Source organism: Callorhinus ursinus, unplaced genomic scaffold (assembly GCF_003265705.2).
Source record: "Callorhinus ursinus isolate GAN/ISIS: 27379988/994484 unplaced genomic scaffold, GSC_fseal_2.0 scaffold7, whole genome shotgun sequence".
Taxonomy (NCBI): Eukaryota; Metazoa; Chordata; class Mammalia; order Carnivora; family Otariidae; genus Callorhinus; species Callorhinus ursinus.
This window is the reverse complement of record NW_027397069.1, coordinates 6,478,710-6,501,114: the sequence shown is the minus strand read 5'-3', so window position 1 is coordinate 6,501,114 and position 22,405 is coordinate 6,478,710. Positions and strand designations below refer to the sequence as shown.

Sequence of the window (22,405 nt, the reverse complement as noted above, 5' to 3'; positions counted from 1 at the left end):
GACTGCCTTCAGCTCAGGTCATGATCCTGGAGTCCCGGGATTGAGTCCTGCATCGGGCTCCCCGCTCAGCAGGGAGTCTGCTTCTCCCTTGCACCCTCCCCCCTCTCATGCTGTCTCTCTCTATCTCATTCTCTCTCTCAAATAAATAAATAAATAAAATCTTTAAAAAAAAAGTATAACACATCATTAATTTAGAAGGATATAATCAATGGTTACTTTGGAGAGAACATGTTATGGACTGTAAGGACATTGACAAGCCTCCAGGGTCTTTTAGGTCATAAAGTATACTATGATTGGCCTTGGTTGACAATGTTACTAAATCCTAGAAACAATAATTATAGACAATTACCATACCAGTTTTAGTGCTTAGCAATTGAGTATCTTAGCAATCTTTAATCAGGAGGTGGGAGCAATGAAGCAGAGCTGAAGGGTCATGGGTAAGTGTGCGGAAGAGAGTTAATATAGCAAGCCTGAAGTGACTATCTTTAGAAGGGCCTGCTTGCAAAGTAGGCCCTTGGCTGGATTTGGGGAGTATTCCCACTGTTCCCCACTGATAAGGGTGGTCCACTGTGCTCCGACTGTGCAAACCATGTGGTTTATGCTGAATGCCTGCTTTCCCTCTGGGTATCTGGAGTTCTGGTACGTGCTAAGCAGAGGGTGCTTATATAACTAGCCCCCAGTAGAAACATTGGTCACTGAGTCTTTAATAGTCTTCACTGGCCAGAAACATTGCACATACACATTTTCACTGCTGGGCGAAGAGTGTGCTCTGTGTGACCCTTCATGGGACAGTGTTATGGGCTAAATGTGTCCCCCTGCCCCCTGAAATTCATTGGTTGAAGCCCTAACCCCCAATGTGACTGTATTTGGAGATAAGGCCTTTATGGAAGTAATTAAAAGTTAAGTGAGGTCATTGGGGTCAGACTCTGAACTGACAGGATTAGTGACTTTAGAAGGAGAGATACTAGAGAGCTCTCTCTTTTTGCCCTCCTCGCGAGCACAGGGTGAAAAGGCCATGTGAGGACACAATGGGAAGGCAGCTGTCTATAAGCCAGGGAGAGCTCTCACCAGAAACGGAATTGGCCAGCACCTTGATCTTAGATTGCTTTCTAGCTTCCGGAACTGTGAGAAAATAAATCTCTGTTGTTTAAGCTACCCAATCTGTGGTATTTTGTTATGGCTGCTCTAGGAAACAAACAGTCTCCCTCAGGAAGGGCAACCTGTTTCTCAATTTCAGGCTAGTATTCCCATACATTGTTCATCCCTTTACTGCTTATGTTTGTGTTCTCCAGTAATATGAGATTGTTTCACATATGTTAAAGCTTTTATGAAAATAGTATCAAACTGTATATATTCTTCAGCAATTTATTTATGCTCCATCTTATATTTCTGAGATTTATTCATGTGGATACTTTTGCACTAATTCTAGAACTCTGCAAAATAATTTTTTAAGGGGGGAGGGGCAGAGGGAGAGAGAATCTTAAGCAGGCTTCAGGCCAGCACGGAACCCGATGCCGGCTCAATCTCACACCCTGAGATCATGACCTGAGCTGAAATCAAGAGTTGGATGCTTAACAGATTGAGCCAGGTGCCCCAACTTTTTTAAAATGCGATTGCAATATTGCTTCCTGGATCAAGATGCTTCAGGTTTTCCACCTCAAAAAACAGGGGTGGAAAACACAAGCATCTAAAGAAAACAAGTAAAGGACTGAGTGTGGCACACGGGGATGTCTTTGAATGTTTTAAGGAGGGAATCCCTGCATTGTTAGATCTTTCACTTTCTCAAGAGAAGTAGAAAATTTGGAATTTCATTTCAAAGCTGTCTTATTTTGAATATAGTTAACTAATTCCATTTAACGAGCACACATGCGTGCACACGTGTGCAACACACACACACAGGACTAAAGCCAAACATAGCCCTTGTGCCATATGTGGCCCACATTTTGCCACATTGTGATTTCTGATGAAAATCCCAAACTCCATAGTATAAAATATACTTTCTTCAGGATCTGGCTTTCCTCATCCTTTAGCTTCGTCTCCAAACACTCCTTTGCTCAGAACAGTCTCTGGCATAGAATGAGCATTCAATAATTATTAATTATTATTATTTTATCCACTCTTTCTTTCTTTTTTTTTTTTAAGATTTTATTTATTTGAAAGAGAAAGTGTGAGTGAGATCGAGCATGAGTGGGGGAAGGGGCAGAGGGAGAGGGACAAGCAGATTCCCCACTGAGCAGGGAGCCTTGAGGAGGGGCTCGATTCCAGGACCTTGGGATCATGACCTGAGCCAAAAGCAGCTGCTTCACCAACTGAGCCACCCAGGAGCCCGACACTCTCTCTCTCTTTCATCTGAGCCAGAAACTGAGTCTTTGTAGCTCTTTTGATCTTTTGGGATCCAGTCAATTTATTCTTTTTTTTTTTTAAGATTTTATTTATTTGGCAGAGAGAGACACAGCGAGAGAGGGAACACAAGCAGGGGGAGTGGGAGAGGGAGAAGCAGGCTTCCCGCTGAGCAGGGAGCCCGATGCGGGGCTCGATCCCAGGACCCTGGGATCATGACCTGAGCCGAAGGCAGTCGCTTAGCGACTGAGCCACCCGGGAGCCCCTGGTCAAGTTTATTCTTAATCTACATATATTAAAAAAAGAGTAAGCAAGAAAGTTTCCTAAAGAACAGTATTTACAAATGTTACTTGTTCGGGCGCCCGGGTGGCTCAGATGGTTAAGCGTCTGCCTTCGGCTCAGGTCATGATCCCAGGGTCCTGGGATCGAGTCCCGCATCGGAGCCTGCTTCTCCCTCTGCCTCTCTCTCTCTCTCTCTCTCTCTCTGTCTCTCATGAATAAATAAATAAATAATCTTAAAAACAAAACAAAACAAATGTTACTTGTTCTCCCAGTGCAGATATGAAAGGGTTGAGGGATCCTTGAATACTTTGCTTAAAGACAATAGTCATAAGCTACTACTAATTGTTTTTTGTGAAAATAAAAATTGTTATGCATAGGTCCCAAGGTCCCAAGCATATTTGACAATTCTCCCAAGATCTTCCATAATAGTTGGGTTCCATTCTTGTGCAATAACTTGTGGCCAGGGGAGCCTTGGTGGCTCAGTTGGTTAAGCGTCTGACTCTTGATTTTGGCTGAGGTCATGATCTCAGGGTCATGGGATTGAGCCCTGTGTCAGGCTCCATGCTCCTCGAAGAGTCTGCTTGAGATTCTCCCTCTCCCTCTGCTCTCCCCACCCCTGCATGTGTGTGAGTGTCCTCTCTCTCTCAAACAAATAGACAGACAGATAAATAAATAAATAAAATCTTAAACCCCAAACTTGTGGCCAAAATGAGGAGGCCACTTGACACAAAGTATGGTTACTTAGAGCTTCAGGGATCGCCTGTGGTTGCTATGCTTGGACAAAGCTCTGTGCATGGCTACATCTCATGGGCTATTTAGAGATGGGCTCTTGTATAGTGGTGCACAATTTGGTGTTTATTAGATTTGTTTTCAGTGTGCTACTTTTCACTCTAGATTAATTTTTGAGCTTGAGGAAAGAGACCACATTTATTTATTTTTATTTTATTATTTTTTTACATTTTAAAATTTGCTTTATTAATTGCGGTATCAAGTAGTAGTAACAAATATGTCTTTACATTATTTACTTCCAGCTTCTTGTTTTATAATATATGTAAAGAAATATTTTCTTATATATACATGTGCAACAATGACCATATTTTTGAAATGAAAGCCTTAAGAGACCACATTTAAAAAATGTCTTTTACACTAACCAGAACAAACTCCAATTTTTATTTTTATTTTTTATTATTTTTATTATTTATTATGATTTTTTGCAAACTCCACAAATTTTTACTGAAGAAAGACAGCTCTGGTTTTAGTGATAATACATGCACACTATTTAATTTGGGACGGTGAGTTAATTTCATTTATCAGTAAACATCTATATCAGTAAGTTCTTAGGTGCCAATAACAGAAGAGTCTAGCTAGTTTAAATAGAAATGGAATCTATTAAGGGACATTGACTCATAAGATCTCCAAAGGGCTTAAGAGTCAACTTGGAGGATATACAGCCAGGAAAGAATGCCTCGGTATTCCTACAAGACCCCAGTGAAGACCCCACTGCCACCCAGGCTCAGCATGGATGCTGTAGCTAGGAGCTTGCGCTGCTACCCTCACCAGCAAATGGATTCTGGGTAGCGACTGCTTATCACATTGCTGTCTTGAATCAACACCTTTTTAGGATGCAGCTCCTGGTGCAGCTAGATCAGTCGCCTGAACCTACCTGTAAAGGAGCAAGACCAAACTGTAAAGGAGTAAGACAAACAAAGACAGGATGAGTTCTTTTTTTTTTTTTTTTTTAAAGATTTCATTTATTTGACAAAGACACAGTGAGAGAGGGAACACAAGTAGGGGGAGTGGGAGAGGGAGAAGCAGGCTCCCCGCCGAGCAGGAGCCCGATGTGGGGCTCCATCCCAGAACTCTGGGATCATGACCTGAGCCGAAGGCAGACACTTAATGACTGAGCCACCCAGGTGCCCCAAAGACAGGATGAGTTCTTCCCAAGATTCTGCTACAGACTCAATGTTTGTATCCCTCTAAAATTCACGTGTTGAACCTATCACCTGTATGATGGTATTTGGAGGTGGGAACTCTGAGAGGTGATTAGGTAATGAGAGTGGAGCCCTCATGAATGGGATCAGTGCCCTTATAAGAAGAGACATTAGAGAGCTTGCTTCTACTTTCTCTGCTCTCCACTATGTACGGATACAAGAAGATGGTCATCTACAGACCAGGGAGTGGTCCCCAGCAGGACTTGAACTTCCAGAATCTTGAACTTCCCAACGTCTGGAATTGTGAGAAATAAATAGTTACTGCTTAAGCTGCACAGTCTGTGTATCTCTGTTACAGCAACCTGAACAAATATACCATAGACTGTATGTTGGAATAAATACATAAATCATTAGAAGATTGGCATTGATCTTGTCACAGAACTGTCATAGCACCTTCACACTGTTGACCAGTGATTCCTGGAGTACAATTAGTGTAGCACTACTCTATAGCAGATTATACCCCAGGACAGATCCAGCCTGCTTCCTGTTTTTATAAGGACTGCAAGCTAAGACTTTAATTGTTAAATTTTTACTTTTTAAAGGGCTGTCAAAGAAACAAAAAAGAATATGCAATGGAGACTTATGTGCCTCTCAAAGCCTGAAATATTTACTGTTTCTTACACAGAACGAGTTGGCAACTCCTTCTCTAGAGCCTACTTTAATACTGAATTCTTGCCAGATCCTTGCCACATTTTTAGATACCTTGGTTGTTATTCATAGGATGGATACTATTCTTGATATTGTTAATGTATATTTTTATCCTGACAGTTTTTTTTAAAAAGATTTATTTATTTGAGAGGTGGGGAAGGGGCAGAGGGAGAGGAAGAGAGAGAATCTGCAGTAGGCTCCCCGCTGAGCACAGAGCCCCACTCAGGGCTCCATCCCATGACCCTGAGATCATGACCTGAGTTGAAATCAAGAGCCGGATACCCAACTGACTGAGCCACCCAGGTGCCCCTTATTTTGACAGTTTTTAAGTAAGCAGTCATCTAATTCATTTATAGTAATAGAGAAAAAATATTTTCAATACTTTGGTCTTGAGTTCTTTTCAAAATTAATGAATTATATGATTTAGTGTTAACTATTCTTTCATTCCAATTTCAGAGAAAAAATCTACTTTGCTCTTAAATATTACCTTTTCCCTTCTGATGTACACAAAAGTCCTTTTTAGTCTATTTAATTTCCCTCTATTAATACTGTGTTAGGCTGGGTAGACTAACTGCTCTGGCAATCCCCAAATCTCAGTGGCTTAAGCTAATAAAAAGTTTATTTCTTGGGCGCCTGGATGGCTCAGTTGGTTAAGCGACTGCCTTCGGCTCAGGTCATGATCCTGGAGTCCCGGGATCGAGTCCCACGTCGGGCTTCCTGCTCAGTGGGGAGTCTGCTTCTCCCTCTGATCCTCTTCCCTCTCGTGCTCTCTAGCTCTTATTCTGTCTCTCTCAAATAAACAAATAAAAATATTTTTTAAAAAAGTTTATTTCTTGCTCACGTCACAGTTTAGTGTGGGAAGGCAAGAATGATCTTGGTCTACCTAGTTATTGAGATACCAAGGCTCCTTCTATCTAACGCCTTCCAGGAGTCTCAGCAGATGCCAGGAGAAAGAAAGGGTGTGAGGGAATGCATGGAAGTTTTTATGACCCTAGCCTGGAGGTTGGTATCTCTCACTTCCACTCATATTCCACTGGCCAGAATGCCCATACCTTACTGCATCACTGTAAGAGGGGCTAGGAAATGTTGCCTAGTGGTGTGCCCAGGAAGAAGAATGAACATATTTGGAGAGCGGTTGGCCATTTCCTGCTATCTCCTCAACTCTCTTAAGAATTTTCCTTATCATCTCTATGCCTGCCTTCTGACAACTTGGGAAGAGAAGGGAAAGTGGAAGATACGCCCCCTTCCTTTGAAGGACACAACCCAAAAGTCATCCACGTCCTTTCTGCTTACAGCCCATTGGGCCAAACTTAGTAACCTGGCCACTCTTGCTGCCATGGGAGTCCTTACCTGAGGAAATGTAGTTCTTACCATGTACCCAGCTAAATTGTGAGTGTTCTTTCACTAATGAGAGGAAGATGGATATCAGGACAGTGAGCGGTCTCTGCCAAGGTCCACCCCTTCATCACTCAAATTGTTGTGCGGGATGCCTGGGTGGCTCAGTCAGTTAAGTGGCTGCCTCTTGATTTTAGCTGGGGTCACACATGATCTCAGGGTCCTGGGATCGAGCCCGGCATTGGGCTCTGAGCTCAGCAGGAGTCTGCTGGAGATTTTCTCTCCCTCTGCCCCTCCCCCTTGCACTCCCTCTCTCCCTCTCTCTCTCAAATAAATCTTAAAAAAAAAAATAGTTGTGCCAAATTCTCTACTTTTAGTGGTGGGATATAATAGCATTTGGGGTCTCTAGGAATTAGTATCAGTTCAGAGCCAGTATTCCTGAAAACCCTGGTTATTTTTCTTTCCTTGGTGTATTCTTACATTAGTCAATGGCTATAGGCTCCTTTCAGAGGATCAGAGAAAGAGAGATTAAAATAGTCTGCCTGATGCATTGGCAAGGTAGACAAGTTGGAGTTTGAGGGATAGCTGAGAAGCCAAACATGTCTGGTTGCCAAATGGGAATGAGAAGGATGTTGTGGAGGGGTCCATATGAAGCAGTTACCTCTGGGGGTGCCTAGGTGGGCCAGTCTGTTAGGCATCCAACTCTTGGTTTTGGCTCAGATCATGATCTCGGGTTTGTGAGATCAAGCCCCTCCTCAGGCTCCTTCCTTAGTGCAGAGTCTTGAAATTCTCTGCCTCTCCCTCTGGCCCTCCCTCTGCTCTCTCTCTCAAATAGTCTTTAGAAAAAAAAAAGAAGAAGCAGTCACTTCTGGATAGTTACCCATCTGTGGGTCTGTAGTCAAGCATCCAGGGGTGTACCAGGGGTTGCTGATGGTTGGCAGGGCCAGCAGGTGGGAAAAACAAACAGGATGCAGGGTTGTGTCTAAGGACAAACTGAGACTTTCTAGGAAACTATGTTACTTATCTTATGTTAATAATCTTCAGAGAGAGATGGCTACCACTTTACTCCTCCCTTCTAGGTATCTTACAAGTTCTTTTGGTTAACTCTAACCAGGAACCACAGAGGGAAGAGGATTTGGGGAAACATAGTTTCCAAGCCAGCATACCTAGTTTGCACATACTCTTAAAGAGAGCCAAATATGTACAGCTCAAAAGTCAGGGTCTCTTGGTGGAGTGCAGGCTCACTATTCGTGCATATGGTGGCTCATGAGTCCCTAATTTACAACTGGGACTTCTCTCTGCTCCATACCCACTGCACAACAGTATAGCAGCCAGGTAACTGTAAGAAGATACATTGGATCAAAAACAAGAGCTAGAACTCTGGAAGCTGGGAAATGATGTAAAGATAATTTCAAAATTCTGAGTAAAAGATATGCTTGTGGCCATGATGTGGTAACTGATTCCAGTTGGAGTAACTGTCACTATGGATAAAGTGGACAAAGTATATGGAACAGCTGTTTTCAGACATTTCAGACAGGTAGTGGGTTTTGGAGACCATAAACATCCCAAATGTGTGGCACAGCTCAGACAGGGTAGAACTGTCCAGCTTCAAATGCCACTCATGTTTTTTGAAAACACTGTGTTGGAAGAACAAGGGTGTTATCAGTGATAGTGATAGCCAGATTGTCCAAAAGTTTGAAAGTAACCATTTTGCCAGAGAGGTAGCGGCTCTCAGCTTCTGGATTGCTATTTTGGGGTTGTCACTGTTATTACCATTCATTTCAGGTTTCATTATGTCAGCACCTCACTTCTGGATACTAAATTATGAGCTGGTTAAGGTACAGTTTTGGGTGCTATAGTAAAGGCAGAAATAACAATGATTTAAACAAGATAAAACTCTGTCAGAGAACCCTCCATGCATTAAGTAGCAGGAGGCTGGTAAGACGGCTCCGCAGTGTCAGGGTCCTGGGCTCCTCCCACCATTTGTTCTGCCATCTTCAACAGAGGGCTCCTGTCTTGGAGTCGAGAAGGCGGCTCCAGCATTCACCAGTATGTGTAATTTCAGGAAGGAGAGTAGAGGAAATGGAGGGCGTGCCTCTACTCTTTAAGGGCTCAACCCTTACATTCCATAAGCCAGCCCTTAGTCATGTGGCCACATCTTCTGTAAAGGAGGCTGGTGATATTGCAGTCTTTGGCTGGGTGGCCTGCATGCAGCTAAAACTTAGGAACTCTCTTATTAAAGGAATGAGTGGAGAATAGATAGGGGACAAGTAGTTTCTGCCACAAATGCCTTTCATGAAAAGAACTTCCATAAGACAAAACAGACAGATCTAAGGAGAACCGATCCAAAGGTGAAAACGGGAGGAAGAAAAAGAAAGAAAAAAAGAAAAGCAGATTTCTTGGTAGGAAATGATTCCAGCCTAGATACATCAATGAGAAATCCTGTGAAACTGATACTCCTTTTTATTTTGTCAGTCATGAAAGTTCCTACTTACATTTTAAAGTTCCACTGAATGTCACCTCTTTGATATCCCTGAATATTTTGTTTGTATCTCTAGGCATTTGCCATGCTGTAACATACTCTAGGTCATTCCTAGCTTTGTAACTCTCTCAAGGTGACTCTGAAGGAGTATCAAAATAATTAAGATCAGAGGCCCTGATACTGGCCTATTTGTAGGCAGGATGACTGATGTCTGAGATTTGCTTTAAAATACTCCAGCAAAAGATGAAAAAGGGGGAACAGATGAAACAAGATTGACAAAATGTTGATTTGTTGGAGCTGTGTAAGGAGGAGGGCCTGGGTGAGGATAATACTGTTTCTTTTGCATATGGTAACAAATTTGTAATATAACAAAGCAAAAGGCCAGTCCTTGGAGACAGCCAGACCTGGGTTCAAACCCTAGGGTCACCATTTACTAGCTAAATGACTTTACCTCTCTATAAATTCAGTTTTTCTTTTTTAAAGATATTATTTATTTGACAGAGAGAGACAAAGCGAGAGAAGGAACACAAGCAGGGGGAGTGGGAGAGGGAGAAGCAGGCTTCCCGCGGAGCAGGGAGCCCGATGCGGGGCTCGATCCCAGGACCCTGGGATCATGACTTGAGTAGAAGGCAGAAGCTTAGTGACTGAGCCACCCAGGTGCCCCAAAATTCAGTTTTTCAAGATGGAATAATGTGTGGGCCTTTAGGGTTCTTGTAAAGATTAAATGAGACCGAATTTGAGACATCTAGCGCAAGGTCTGGCCCTTAGTAGTTGCACTGATAATAGTGCCTGCTAGCAAGCAACAGAAACTGACCCTGGTTTTGGCTAATTCCTCTGACATGCACATAATAGGAGGCAGAGGTAGAACTTGAGATCTGACCTCTGATTTCTAGACCTAGAGCGTTTTCTCTGTTACTGCACTCCTTCAAAAACCTTATCTTGACTTGGTGTTTGCAGTTTATGCCTTAGAAGAAAAGGAACATAGTTCGGGCGCATGTCTGTAATTTGGGACGCTCGGTACTGCGGGGTGGCCCCGGAGCGTAGGGGACTACCTGCCGCGGAGTGGTCTGGCCTCGAGCTGGCGGCTAGGTGGGAGCTAGGTGGGAGCTAGGTGGGAGCTGGGTGGGAGCTGGGTGGGAGCTAGGTGGGAGCTAGGTGGACGCTGGGTACAGGACCAGGTTTACCCCAAGCAGGCGCGGACCAACTACCGCCAGAGCTCACGCGCGCCATCCCCTCCTCGCTCACCCCCTGGTCTGGTCGAGCCCGCCCCCCTCGGGCCCCGCACTAGCCCCCAGCCCGCCGCGGATGCCCTCTCAACTTGCGCTGCAGGGGGCGGGGCCGCGGGTCCCGGCGCGTGATTGGCCGAAGCTCTGGAACAACCCTTCTCCACCCCCTTCGGCGGGGTGAGAGGTCAGCAGAGCGCCAGTCGGCAGTGGCTGCAATGGCGGGCCTCTGGGTGTGGACTGCGGTGCTGGTCGCGGCCAGACGGCGTGGGCGGCGATTGCCGCAGCAGCTGATGCGGAGCGCAGCGCTGTGGACCCTGAAGGTGAGGAGCGACCCGGGCCTCGGGCCTGGGCTTCGCAGGGCTCGCAGCCCCGCGCCGCCTGGGGGGTGGCCCGTGCGGCGGAGAGCGCCCCGCGGTACCCCAGGCGACGCCGCGGCCGGTTCGGCGGCAGTCCGCGTCCCTCGTCGCTCCGCAGCCCTTACTCCGAGGCTCGTGGAGGGCAGAGGGGACCACCGAGCCGGGAGGCATGCGCTTTCGGCTCGCCTGCGCGGGGAGCGGCTGACAGCCATCTGGCTGTAATATACGTGCGTTCCCCGTGCACCCGTTCTCGTGCCTCTCGGCTTTGGCTTGCTCTCGAGCTTCCCAGGGTGAATTCTTAAGGGTCCTTACAGTTTCCCTTTCGCTTGCCTCTTTCCAAATTTGAAGGGACACTGAATTGCTGCTGAAGTAGAGTTAGGGTTGTGAGTTTATCTCAACTTTTAGAGTATCCTCGATGCCAGGATTGCTGCTACCTTTTAGGTTTGAGTTGAGATCGTATTTTAATTGTAGTACATCGCGGTATATTGTATATGCATCCTGTGAATTTATTTTTCTTTTTTGTGTAGTGGTTAGCCGGATTTTTGTACTGTTCTAAACACATTTTGCCACTGTTCTGTATGTCCCAGCGTTTCCTGGTGGCAGCCTTGGCTCAGTGTTGGAGTGTTTGTGGGTGGCTGTTCACACTTTCTCTTGAAAATGGAGTCTCTCGCTGTTTCTGAGCAAAGACAGCCTTACTTTATTAATAGGGTTTATTAAGTCATTTGAACACATTCTTTTAAAATGAAAGTCTCCCTCAAAACCACCTGTCATCTGGTTCAGTCTGCTTATTAAACTTAAAAAAAAATCTTTAAAAAATAGTCACATTATGTGATTTATTGTCATTGAACTCTAGAATTGGAAGACACTTTAGAGATGATGTGGCCCATCCAACTCTTTTAAAGAGGGAAGTGAGGCCCAGGTGAGCAGTGTGGGAACTGGTGCTGGAAAAGGAAGTAAGCCTGCACCTGTATTAGCTTAGGGTCAACTTTGGAATGCCACTCTCAAAATACAGTGTTCTTTGTGTTGCCACAAAATTTATTGTTTTTAAATGCTCTCTGTGTTCTGTAATCATTTGTTGGTCACATCAGTTGCAGTTGCCAAGACTCTTAACATATTTATGTAGGAAGCATCATGGTGTGGGGGAAAGGCATGGGCTTTGGAGATACAGATGAAGTTTTGCATATTAGACAAGTCACTTTGCTGGGCCTCAGCTTCTTCCTTTCAGCTACTTTTTTATTCAACAAATCTTTATTGGATTATTTCCTGTGTTCCATTGATAGGGAAAAATATAGTTTCTGCTCTCTTAGACATTTTAGTCTATTAGGGAGAGACAAGTAGGTGTAAAATGCTATTGGGGGAGAGGTCTTGGTGCTATAAGAAAATAAAATGGAGGGATCTGACCAAGTCAAGATTTTGAGCTCTGTGTCATAGATACTGTTCTGGTGCTTTACTTGAATTAATTTATTAAATCCTTATAATAACTATATAATCCCCATTTATAGATGAAGAAACTGAGGTACAAAGTGTTGTATAATCTGCTCAAAGCTATGGAATTAGTAAGTGGCAGAACTAGGATTTAGAACTCCAGAACTGGTACCCTTAAATCATGCTATACTGCTTAAGGGAAAGAAATGTTTTCCTTTGCAAGTGAAAATTGAAACAAGTTTTGAAGGGTAAAGTGACTTTTTGTAGGCAAAGAGAGAAGCGAAGAGTGTTGTATGTGAAAGGACAGCACATATAAAGGTCCTGTGGCCAGAGGGAATGACAAGATAGAAGCACTGAGAAAAACCTGCTTAGGCAGTGGTGTGCAGAGATTAGATGGTGCTAGGGAGGTAGGTATGAAACAGATGATGCTGTGCTTTGTAGACCAAACTATTAGTTTTGATCTTTATCTTTTAGTAATGGGAAGCCATTCCTGTTGGAGGCAGGAGGGATTACACTGACATTTTAGATTGGTGAGGGTGAGGGAAAAGGTGTTACAGTATGTACTGCTGTACACTTATTATACACTATTGTTTAACATGTAGACTTTGGTTTCTCTTTCCTGCTTTCTTTCAGTGTGTTGGCAGAGACTGCATCTTGTCTGTTTCTGTGATCTTAGCAGAGTTTTTGAACCAATAGGTGCTGGATGTGTGATAGTATTGACTGGAGTAGAGTTATATTTGTGCCAATAAAGAATTCCTCCTGGAGGTGGGAGGAATCTCTGGAGTTCACTGTCACTTTAGGGGAAGAAGTTGGAAGCACTTGAATTGCTGCTTAGCTTCTTTCTGTGCTTCCCTTTCATGAATTTGAGATGTGCTCCACTGAGTCTGCATTTGAAGCAGAACCATTTGAAAATATTATTCCTCTCATTCCTCTTTCCACTCCTGCAGACCATTTGGTTGGTTGGAAGGCAGCCTGGCAACTCTAGACCTTAGTGTCATCTTTCTTTTAGCCAGTTAACAGAGTTTGTTTGCTTTGAGGGTATATGTAGATTTCACCTTTTTAGTCTTATTTGTTTTGTGTATTAGCTTTTTAAACACGTTCTATTTAAATACCTAGTTTTTTCTCCTTGTCTACATTTTTTAGTGGCTCCAGGACATTGGTTTTATGGTGATTGCTACAGTTGATTGAACATCTCTGTGCCTTGTATGGTTTTCGTGTACTATCGCTTATCTATCTGACAACTAGGTAAAAAGTTGCAATTTTACAGATGAGGAAACAAAGCTCAGCAGTTAACTTGCTTTAGGGCACAGTTGAGGTAGAATTTGAGTCTTGGGTGGCATGATTCCCAAACCTTGCTTTTACAATTACAAATTGTCTGTCATTTGAGTGATTGTCTCATTATATGGTGCATGCACAGAACTTAAATGCTCAAGCTTTATGTTCCTTAAAATCCAAGATTTTCTTTTCTAGTCATGAAAAAGAATGTTTAAGCCTATCTGAATGCTTTAGAATTGCCCGGAGGTAAATCTTTCCAACGTGCTGATAGATTTCTGACAATCACTTCGGAAGAAAAATTTTCTAAGATTATTATAGAAACCAGTTTCTGGTATAATAAAATGCTATGGACATTTGTGTATTTATATAATTGTTTTTTGGATTTTATTTTGTTCTTAAGATGTTCAGGGGGCGCCTGGGTGGTGCAGCTGGTTAAGCCTCGAATTCTAATTAGTTTTGGCTTCATGATCTCAGGGTCGTGGGTTTGAGCCCCACTTTGGGCTCTTCGTTCAGTGTGGAGTCTGCTTGGGTTTCTCTCTCATGCTCTCTCTCTGTCCCTACCCCGTCCTCTCTCTCTCTGAAGTAAATAAATCTTAAAAAAAAAAAAAAGTTCAGAACAGAGGAATGATTGGTAAAACCCTTTTCTAAATAAGGAGGAAAGACGGGACAGTTTGATCAAAAGAGTGAGGGAAGAGCAGTTGTTCAAATGATTCCAAACTTTTTTTAAAGATTTTATTATTATTTTTTTTTTACGTAATCTCTACACCCAACATGGGACTTGAACTCACAACCCCGAGATCGGGAGTCGTGAGCTTTCCCGACTGAGCCACCCACCACTCCTGGGTGTTGTATGATTTTAAAAAATGATTTATTTTGAATTCCTATCAACATTTTTGTTTTTATTATTTTTTTAATTAATTTATTTTTAAAAATTTATTTATTTGACAGAGAGACAGCAAGAGAGGGAACACAAGCAGGGGGAGTGGGAGAGGGAGAAGCAGGCTTCCCGCTGAGCAGGGAGCCCGACGCGGGGCTCGATCCCAGGACCCTGGGATCATGACCTGAGCTGAAGGCAGACGCTTAACGACTGAGCCACCCAGGCGCCCCACCATTTTTGTTTTTAAAAGAAGACAGAAACTATGATGGGGTCCATATTAATAAGATCCAAAATAAAAGTGAATTTCAAAATGTTGGAAGATATAGGCTTATAATACAGCATCCATGGGACACAGCTGGTGGCTTAAAACAACACACATTTATTCCTTCACAGTTATGGAGGCTAGAAGTTGGAAATCAAGATGGTGGCAAGGCCATGCTTCCTCTGAAGCCTCTAGTGAAGAATGCCGCATTATCTCATTGAGCTTCCGGTGGCTGTAGGCATCCCGTAGCTCGGGGCTACATCCCTCCAGTCTCCACCTGTGCCCTCACATGGCCTTCCCTTCCTTCTCTGTGTGTGTCTTCTCTTCTTCTTCTTTTTCTTTTTTCTTTTTTAAGATTTTATTTACTTGAAAGAGAACATGAGCTGGGGGGAGGGGCAGAGAGAGAGGGAGAAGCAGGCTCCCCCTTGATCAGGGAGCCTGACACGGGGCTTGATCCCGGGACCCCAGGATCATGACCCATGCCAAGGGCAGACAGTTAACTGAGCTACCAGGCGCCCCTTCTTTCTTTTCTAGGGGCACTTGTCTTTGGATTTAGGGCCATGACAGGATCCAGGATGATCTCATCTTGAAACCCCTAAATATATCAGCAAAGACCCTTTTACCAAAAGAGGTCACAGTCACAAGTTTTTTTTTTTTTTTAAGATTTTATTTATTTATTTGACAGAGAGAGCACAAGCAGAGGGAATGGCAGGCAGAGGGAGAGGGAGAAGCAGGCTCCCTGCTCAGCAGGGAGCCCACAGTCACAAGTTCTAGGACCTGGACACATCATTTTGGGGGCCACCATTCAACCCACTACACCTACTATGTGCCAGGTGCTGGCTAGTGCTGTGTATAACAGTGTACGTTTCTGCCCTCCTTGTGGTTATATCCAAGTAGGGGACACTGTGTTCACAGAAATAGGTAAGCTCAAAGAGCAGTAAGGGCCCTGAAAGGAAACAGATAGGACAGTGGGTTAAAGAGTGGTGGTGGTGTTGGGGCTGGCTACCTAAGGCAAATAGGGGAGACATTTCTGAGCACGTGGCATTTGAAGGGAAAATTGACCCAGCCCTCCATGTGACAGTCGTGGGGACTAGCACTCCATAGGAAGGCCAGAGCCAAAGCTCTGAGGTGCGACTGCATTTGGTATAGTCAAGGGATGGATGTGGCCAGTGTGGTTGGAGTGGAGTGAGGGAGGGAGGAGTGCAAGGAGATGAGTAGACAGGGCAGTCATCTGGGGGCATGTATGTGGAATTTAGGCTAATCGTGGGAGTCCATTGGAGTATTTTAAGCACATTGGATTCATGTCTTGGAAAGACTGCGACTGCTGTGTGGAGAATGGCCTAGTGGGGACTGGGGTGGGCAGAGTGGCAGCTGGGAGACCGGTCAGGAGGCCACTGTAGAAGTTCAAGCTAGAGATGATGGTAGGGTGGTAGCACTGGAGTTCATGAGAACTGCTAAGACCTGGGATATATTTTGGGACTAGAGCCAGTAGTACTTGCTGTTGGGTTAGAAGGGAGATGTAGGGAAAGAGTGGAACCCAGGACCCTTGAAAGGAAGGCACAAAAGTCCCCCACATATTGTAGGATTCCATTTATGTGAAATGTCCAGAATAGGCAGATGCACAGAGAGAGAAGGCTGACGACCAGTGGGTGCCAGGGGCTGGGAGGAGGCGGGCATGGTAGGGACTGCTCATAGCTAAGGGGTTTCTTTTGGGGGGGATGAAAAAATGTTCTGGAATCAGATAGTGATGATAGTTCCACAACCTTGTGAATATACTAAAAAACCACACAGTTGTATACTTTAAAAGAATGAGTTTTATGGTATGTGAATTATAGCTCAATTAAAAAAAAAAAAGTGACTCTTCGGTCCACCTAAGCCCCTGGATGTGATAGTGTTTTAGAGTTGGGAAGGCTGCAGCTTGGGAGATAAGATGGAGACAGTTTTATTAAAATGATTTGATTGAATTTACAAAACAGAGGGGTTGTTGATTTTATTTGTTGTTTGTGGGGCGATGAACGGTTGTGGGCAAAGAGAAGTAGTTCGAAGCCATCTTCTGGGGTTGACGGATGATTCTGGGGTTGCTGCAAATGGCAGAGGAGCAAGAAGGCTCTATTCACATTTAATTACCAAATCATCTTCAAATGATTCTCGTTTTCACAGCTGGGGTTGAGTAAGTTGCCCAAGGTCAGACAATTAAATGGGAGATTCAGGATTCAAACTCAAATCTGACTTCAGTGCTTTTATTATACCATATTAACGAATTTAATAAAAAGGATAAAGAGCAAATTTATATGGCTTTGGCACAAAAAGTAATTTGAACTCCATAGTAGCCACAGAAAAGAGGGAAGCAGTAGGCAATAAAGCTGTCCATGTCTTACAGTAATAAGGAACATTCCTTCATCAGGATGAATAAACCTTGTCCTAGCATTGACTACATAGAATACATTATATATAGGGGCAACTAGCAATCCAATAAATAACTTTGATACTTGTTCTACAAAAACTGCAGCGTTTTACAAAAACCCATCTCATTGGTTTCTGCTGATCTGGCCCTTTGTGAAAGCTACGGTTGTGGAAAAACAGTTGTGTTGGTGGTGGGATGGTTAGGTTTTCTAGAAGCAGAGCCTGAAAAGGGATTTTGTGCCGGTGGGTGGTAACAGAAGCATAAAGAAAGCAGGATAGTGCAGGGGGAAAAAAGCTAAGAAAGGAAGGGGCTCCAGCTGGAGATTAGCTTTAGTCTCATCCCACAGGGGAGCCCTGGAGCAGTGGTTCTTGAAGTGGGGATTCAGTTTGCAGCAGAAGTAGCACTACCTGGGAACTTGTGAGAAATACACATTTTGCGGCTGCACCCCAGACTGGCCAATTAGAAACTGGGGATGGAGCCCAGCAATGTTTTCACAAGCCTTCCAGGTGATATTGTTGCATGGGAAAGTCCGAGAAGCCCTGCTCTAGATTAGCCCTGTCCAATAGAAATGTGATGTGAGCTGCAAATGTAATTTAAAGTTTTCTAGTACTCCCATTAGAAAAGTAAAACAAGGGGATGCCTGGGTGACGCAGTTGCTTAAGCATCCAACTCTTGGTTTCGGCTCAGGTAGTGATCTCAGGGTCGCGAGATTGAGCCCCATGTGGGACTCCAGCGGAGTCTGCTTGAGATTCTCTTTCCCTCTCCCTCTGTCCCTCCCCCTTGTGCCATCTGTCTCTCTCAAAGAAGTAAGAATCTTAAAAAAAATAAAAGTAAAACAAGGTGAAATTAATATTAGTGTATTTTATTTAACTCAGTATATTCAAAATATTATTTCAACATATAAATGTAAAAAATATTAATGAAGTCTTTTGCATTGTTTTGGTATTAAGCCTCCAGATCTGGTGTGTATTTTATACTTGGAGCATGCTGGAATCTGGACTGGTGTGGAAACGTACCAGTCCAGATTCCAGCATGCTCCAAGTATATGGCTAGTGGCTGCCATATTGGACAGCCAGTTCTTAAAAACCAGATTGCACTACTGAATTGGTCCCACCTTGAAGTGAGTGGAGAGGGCCTTTTGAACTCCCTTACTAGTCAGTCATTGGTTGTGGGCTGAGAAGGGGTAGCTCCCTGGCTTGATGGAGAACTCCTGTCTGATTAAGGCACATTGGCCAGACTAGGGAGCAGGTGTGAGCTGTGAGTAGTCAACATAGCAGCTGGGGATGCTGCGCTGCCTGCTGAAGAGGCTCTGGATGGGCCCCAACAACATCTGCTACAGGTGGGGTGGGAAGAATGGCCTGGTAGGGGAGCCGGGTGGGGGGATGACATTTAGAGTTGATGTATATAGGCTCCTGGTGCTCTAACTTTGTGGAGGCAGAGCCAGAGAATCTTGAGATTTGATCATCTCTCAAATACCAGGTATTCAGCCTCGCTCTTGACAGAAGGTCGCATTAGACCGTAGAAGATTGGGCTGGCTAGTGAGGCCGCAAAGACTAAATAGTCAATGTCTGTTTTGAAGAAAAAGCCGTGCTTAAGTGAAAAAGCCTGACTTAAGGGTTTTTAGAGGGTGTTTCCTCAGAAGGTTGCCCTGGGCTGTTAAAATGCTGCAATAAATACTCAGGTGATGCTTCCCAGCTCCGTGTCCTGAAACACGGAGGGGACCTTTTCTTGGAAATTTTGAAGCTGAAGCACTCGCCAATGTTGAACTTTTACCTTGGTAAGATCACCTTATGGCTCCATTAATACCCCCAGTTTTGAGGATAGCTGCTGCTTTGAAGCAGAATGCTGCCTGTTAACAGATTGTAATAGTATCCATTTGAATGCCACTGTGGACGTGTTAAAAATAACAGTAGTTTTGGTTTTTGCATTAGCGTTTGTTTTTAAACTAGTGTTTATTTATTTTTTTAAGATAACCCTACTAAATTTACTAGTTTGGGCTGCCACCTGAGGCCATGTCCAGAATGTGAAAGTAGGTGCTCTGTTAGAAAAACATATTTGTTTCCCCTTTTGCAGTGGCTGGTAGGCTTGTAACCAGTTTGTTGAAAAGCTGTAGCGTTTCTCCCTTTTTAGGGGTAACAGTTACTGTGTGCTTGCTATAACGTGCAAATCTGAGTCTGAACCAGAGCTCTTGATTATTATTACTCTAATGGTAACTCCCAAATGGTTTGGTACAACTTTAAGAAGGGGACAGCTGCATAATTGGACTTAGTTATTGGGTCATCTCTTAACATTTTGTTGGTGCTTTACAATTTATAAAGGTTTGTGTGATCCTTTCAACAACTGTAGGAAAGCCAGGAGGTGTCTTCACATTTTATTAAAAGGAAACTGGGGTCCAGATAAATGATTTGCTCAGTGGTGCATAACTATGAGGCAGTGGAGCTAAGAGCTGACCCAGGTCTTGTGACTCTGAAGGTTCTGCTACTTGCCATTTGCCACAGCGTTAGCCATTTCTTTTCTGAGTGTGGAAAATATAGGAAATCTTTATCTTGTAGACGAGAACCAATGGTAAGAGTTATTGGGAAGTCATTTTGTACACACTGACCTTTCTCCTGGCTGTGATAGGCTAAATAGTCTTTATAATTGGAGTTGATTTAGGTTTTTCCCTAGGACTCCTTGTTTTAGGAGTACCTTAAAAGAATTGGACTGGGGGTGCCTGGGTGGCGCACTCGGTTGAGTGTCCAACTCTTGATCTCAGCTCTGGTCTTGTTCTCATGGTTGTGAGTTCAAGCCCCCAGTGTGGAGCCTACTTAAAATATTTTTTGGGCTGGACTTGTAGCCAGTTTGTTGTATGCTTAATAAAAAGAATAAAATTCTCTGTAGAGGTGCAAATTAGCGGATTTCTACTAACTGTTCTCTGTATTTAAAGATTTATTTATTTATTTGAGAGAGAGAATGAGAGAGAGAGCATGAGAGGGGGTAGGGTCAGAGGGAGACGCAGACTCCCCGCTGAGTGGGGAGCCCGATGCGGAACTCCATCCCAGGACTCCAGGATCATGACCTGAGCCGAAGGCAGTTGCTTAACCAACTGAGCCACCCAGGCGCCCCTGTTCTCTGTATTTTTTTTTTTTTTAAATTATGGCTCAGGTCATGATCCCAGTGTCCTGGGATTGAGCCCTGCATCAGGCTCCCTGCTCAGCGGGGAGCCTGCTTCTCCCCCTCCCTCTGTTGCTCTCCCCACTCCTGCTCACTCTCTCTGTCTCTCAAAAAAAAAAAAAAAAAAAAAATTTAGGGGCATCTGGCTGGCTCAGTCGCTGGAGCATGCAACTTCTGATCTTGGGGTTGCGAATTCCACCCCACATTGGGCGTAGAGATTAAAATATCAATAGAAAAATTTAATCTTGTAGCTTTACAAAATTGTCTGATTTTTTGACCTGTGTTCTTTATAACTTTGGGCTTCCATGAAGGTCTGCCAGGAGTAAACAGGAACAGAGATAGCCTTTATGGGGCCAACTACAAACCAGTTCAGACTCACTGTGGAAATGGCCCAAACACTTTTTTCTTTATAGTTCTGCTTGGACCATTTCTACTTCTAGTTATTTGGCTAACCAGGGGAGTCCATGTTTTTTAATACTTCGGGCCACATTACAACAAATTCACATGTGTACAAGCTATTTTTTTTTTTTTTATATATACTGGTAAGAGTCTTAGATCTTCAGAATCAAGTATTTTAAATAGTAATAAAAAGATTCTAAAAAGCCAGCTCAGTCACTTAGTACAGTGCTACAGGGCCTACATTTTGGCCAGGTGTATCTTGTAATAGAGTGGATTTAGTTGTAGGAACTGTGGCATAGACATACTTTATTTTAGTTTTGGGTTACTGGTAGTTTCCTGAAAGTAAGTATAGTGTAATTGAGTCAACTGACCCAAATACTGCTCAGAGCTTGGCCACTTGGGATTTCTGAATGGTTCTGGGAGAGAAACTGTCTTTCCTTTTAGCTTATTCTTCATGGGCTCATCTATTTTTTTTTTTAAAGATTTTATTTACTTATTTGAGAGAGAGAGAGAGAGAGAGCACATGAGAGGAGAGAGGGTCAGAGGGAGAAGCAGACTCCCTGCTGAGCAGGGAGCCCGATGCGGGACTCGATCCAGGGACTCCAGGATCATGACCTGAGCCGAAGGCAGTCGCTTAACCAACTGAGCCACCCAGGCGCCCCTTCATGGGCTCATATAATAGAGTCCTGAGGTTTTTATTCCCAGAGGTAACCTAGAAACAATGCATAATTCATATTCATAATTCATATTTATTAAAATCTGTGAAATTAGCTGTATTTCCACCAAGTAGCTCTGCATTTTTGTTTGTTCCTCTCAGAGTAGTTAAGCAGTGAGATCCAGGTCACCACATTCTTGGCCTGCATGTTGACTTTGGTTGGATTGATTGCATATCCTCTCATGATCGTCAGGATTTTTAGATATCCCTGGGCTGTACTCTTGTTTTTGGGGTAATAGTGGTTTAGGTTAGTAAGAGACCTTATAGAAAAGTCATCCAAGCTTTCATTTCTTAGCAGAGAGCCGAGGGGTCAGAGTGGTTTGCTCAAGTCCTAGAGTTTGGGTTAGAATTCAGATTTCTTTTCCCATAGGTCTTTGCTGGGTGTTAGGCTGCTTTTTGAAGTGTTCCCTTCCCCAGACATAAACATCACTGTTGTTCTCATTCTCCGAAGCTAATTAGAATACCTAAAATGCCCATCCCAGGTTGTGTTTTGTCTCTGGAAGAGGCACATTTGGTTTTTGCCATCAGGAATCAGTTACAGCCTTTGTTAGTGATGAAAGACACAGGTTTGATTTTTGTCTTTTGTGAAAGGATTATGTTGATCTGTTCATGGAGCAGACCATTGTGTGCCTTACAGTATTAGGGAGCATTTGTAAAAATGTAAACTATTTTGTTGTTACATTTTGTAAAATGGATAGGAAGCTGGTATGCTATTTACTTTGTGTAAATATCCCAGTGGTGCCTTGCAGCAGAGTAAATCTGAGAAATTCCCAGGGAGCTTTTGCTTTTCTTTATTCTTAGAATTTTTTTTTTTAAAGATTTTATTTGTTTATTTGAGAGAGAGAGAGAGAATGAGAGATAGAAAGCACGAGAGGGAAGAGGGTCAGAGGGAGAAGCAGACTCCCTGCCGAGCAGGAAGCCCGATGTGGGACTCGATCCCGGGACTCCAGGATCATGACCTGAGCCGAAGGCAGGCGCTTAACCAACTGAGCCACCCAGGCGCCCTCTTAGAATTTTTTTCTTAGTTTGTTTCCTGCTTTGGCTGAGGCTCTAAACACAAGACCTGATTTTTCCAGGAAAGAAGTATTGCCTTTATCCTATTAAGTCTGATGTAGGAGTAAAGTTGCTAAATTACAGCTGTTCAGCTGAAGGCAGTGGAGACTGAATTTTTATTTGGACACCTAGAGAGTGGTGAGACCCTCCTGGTAAATTTTTTTTTTTTCCTCCTCAAATCC

General features: G+C 43.6%; 1 protein-coding gene across 3 annotated transcripts in view; it reads left to right on the top strand.

The window, feature by feature from the left end:
- The first annotated feature begins 10,486 nt into the window (after nt 1–10,486).
- The window catches only part of PCCA (propionyl-CoA carboxylase subunit alpha), a 394,194-nt gene continuing 382,275 nt past the window's right edge, over nt 10,487–22,405 (top strand). For all 3 annotated transcript variants that reach the window (XM_073894335.1, XM_073894336.1, XM_025874636.2), the window contains exon 1: nt 10,487–10,624. In XM_073894335.1, coding sequence (XP_073750436.1) covers nt 10,520–10,624 — 105 coding nt within the window. In that variant the 5' untranslated portion in view covers nt 10,487–10,519. The remainder of the gene's footprint in view (nt 10,625–22,405) is intronic.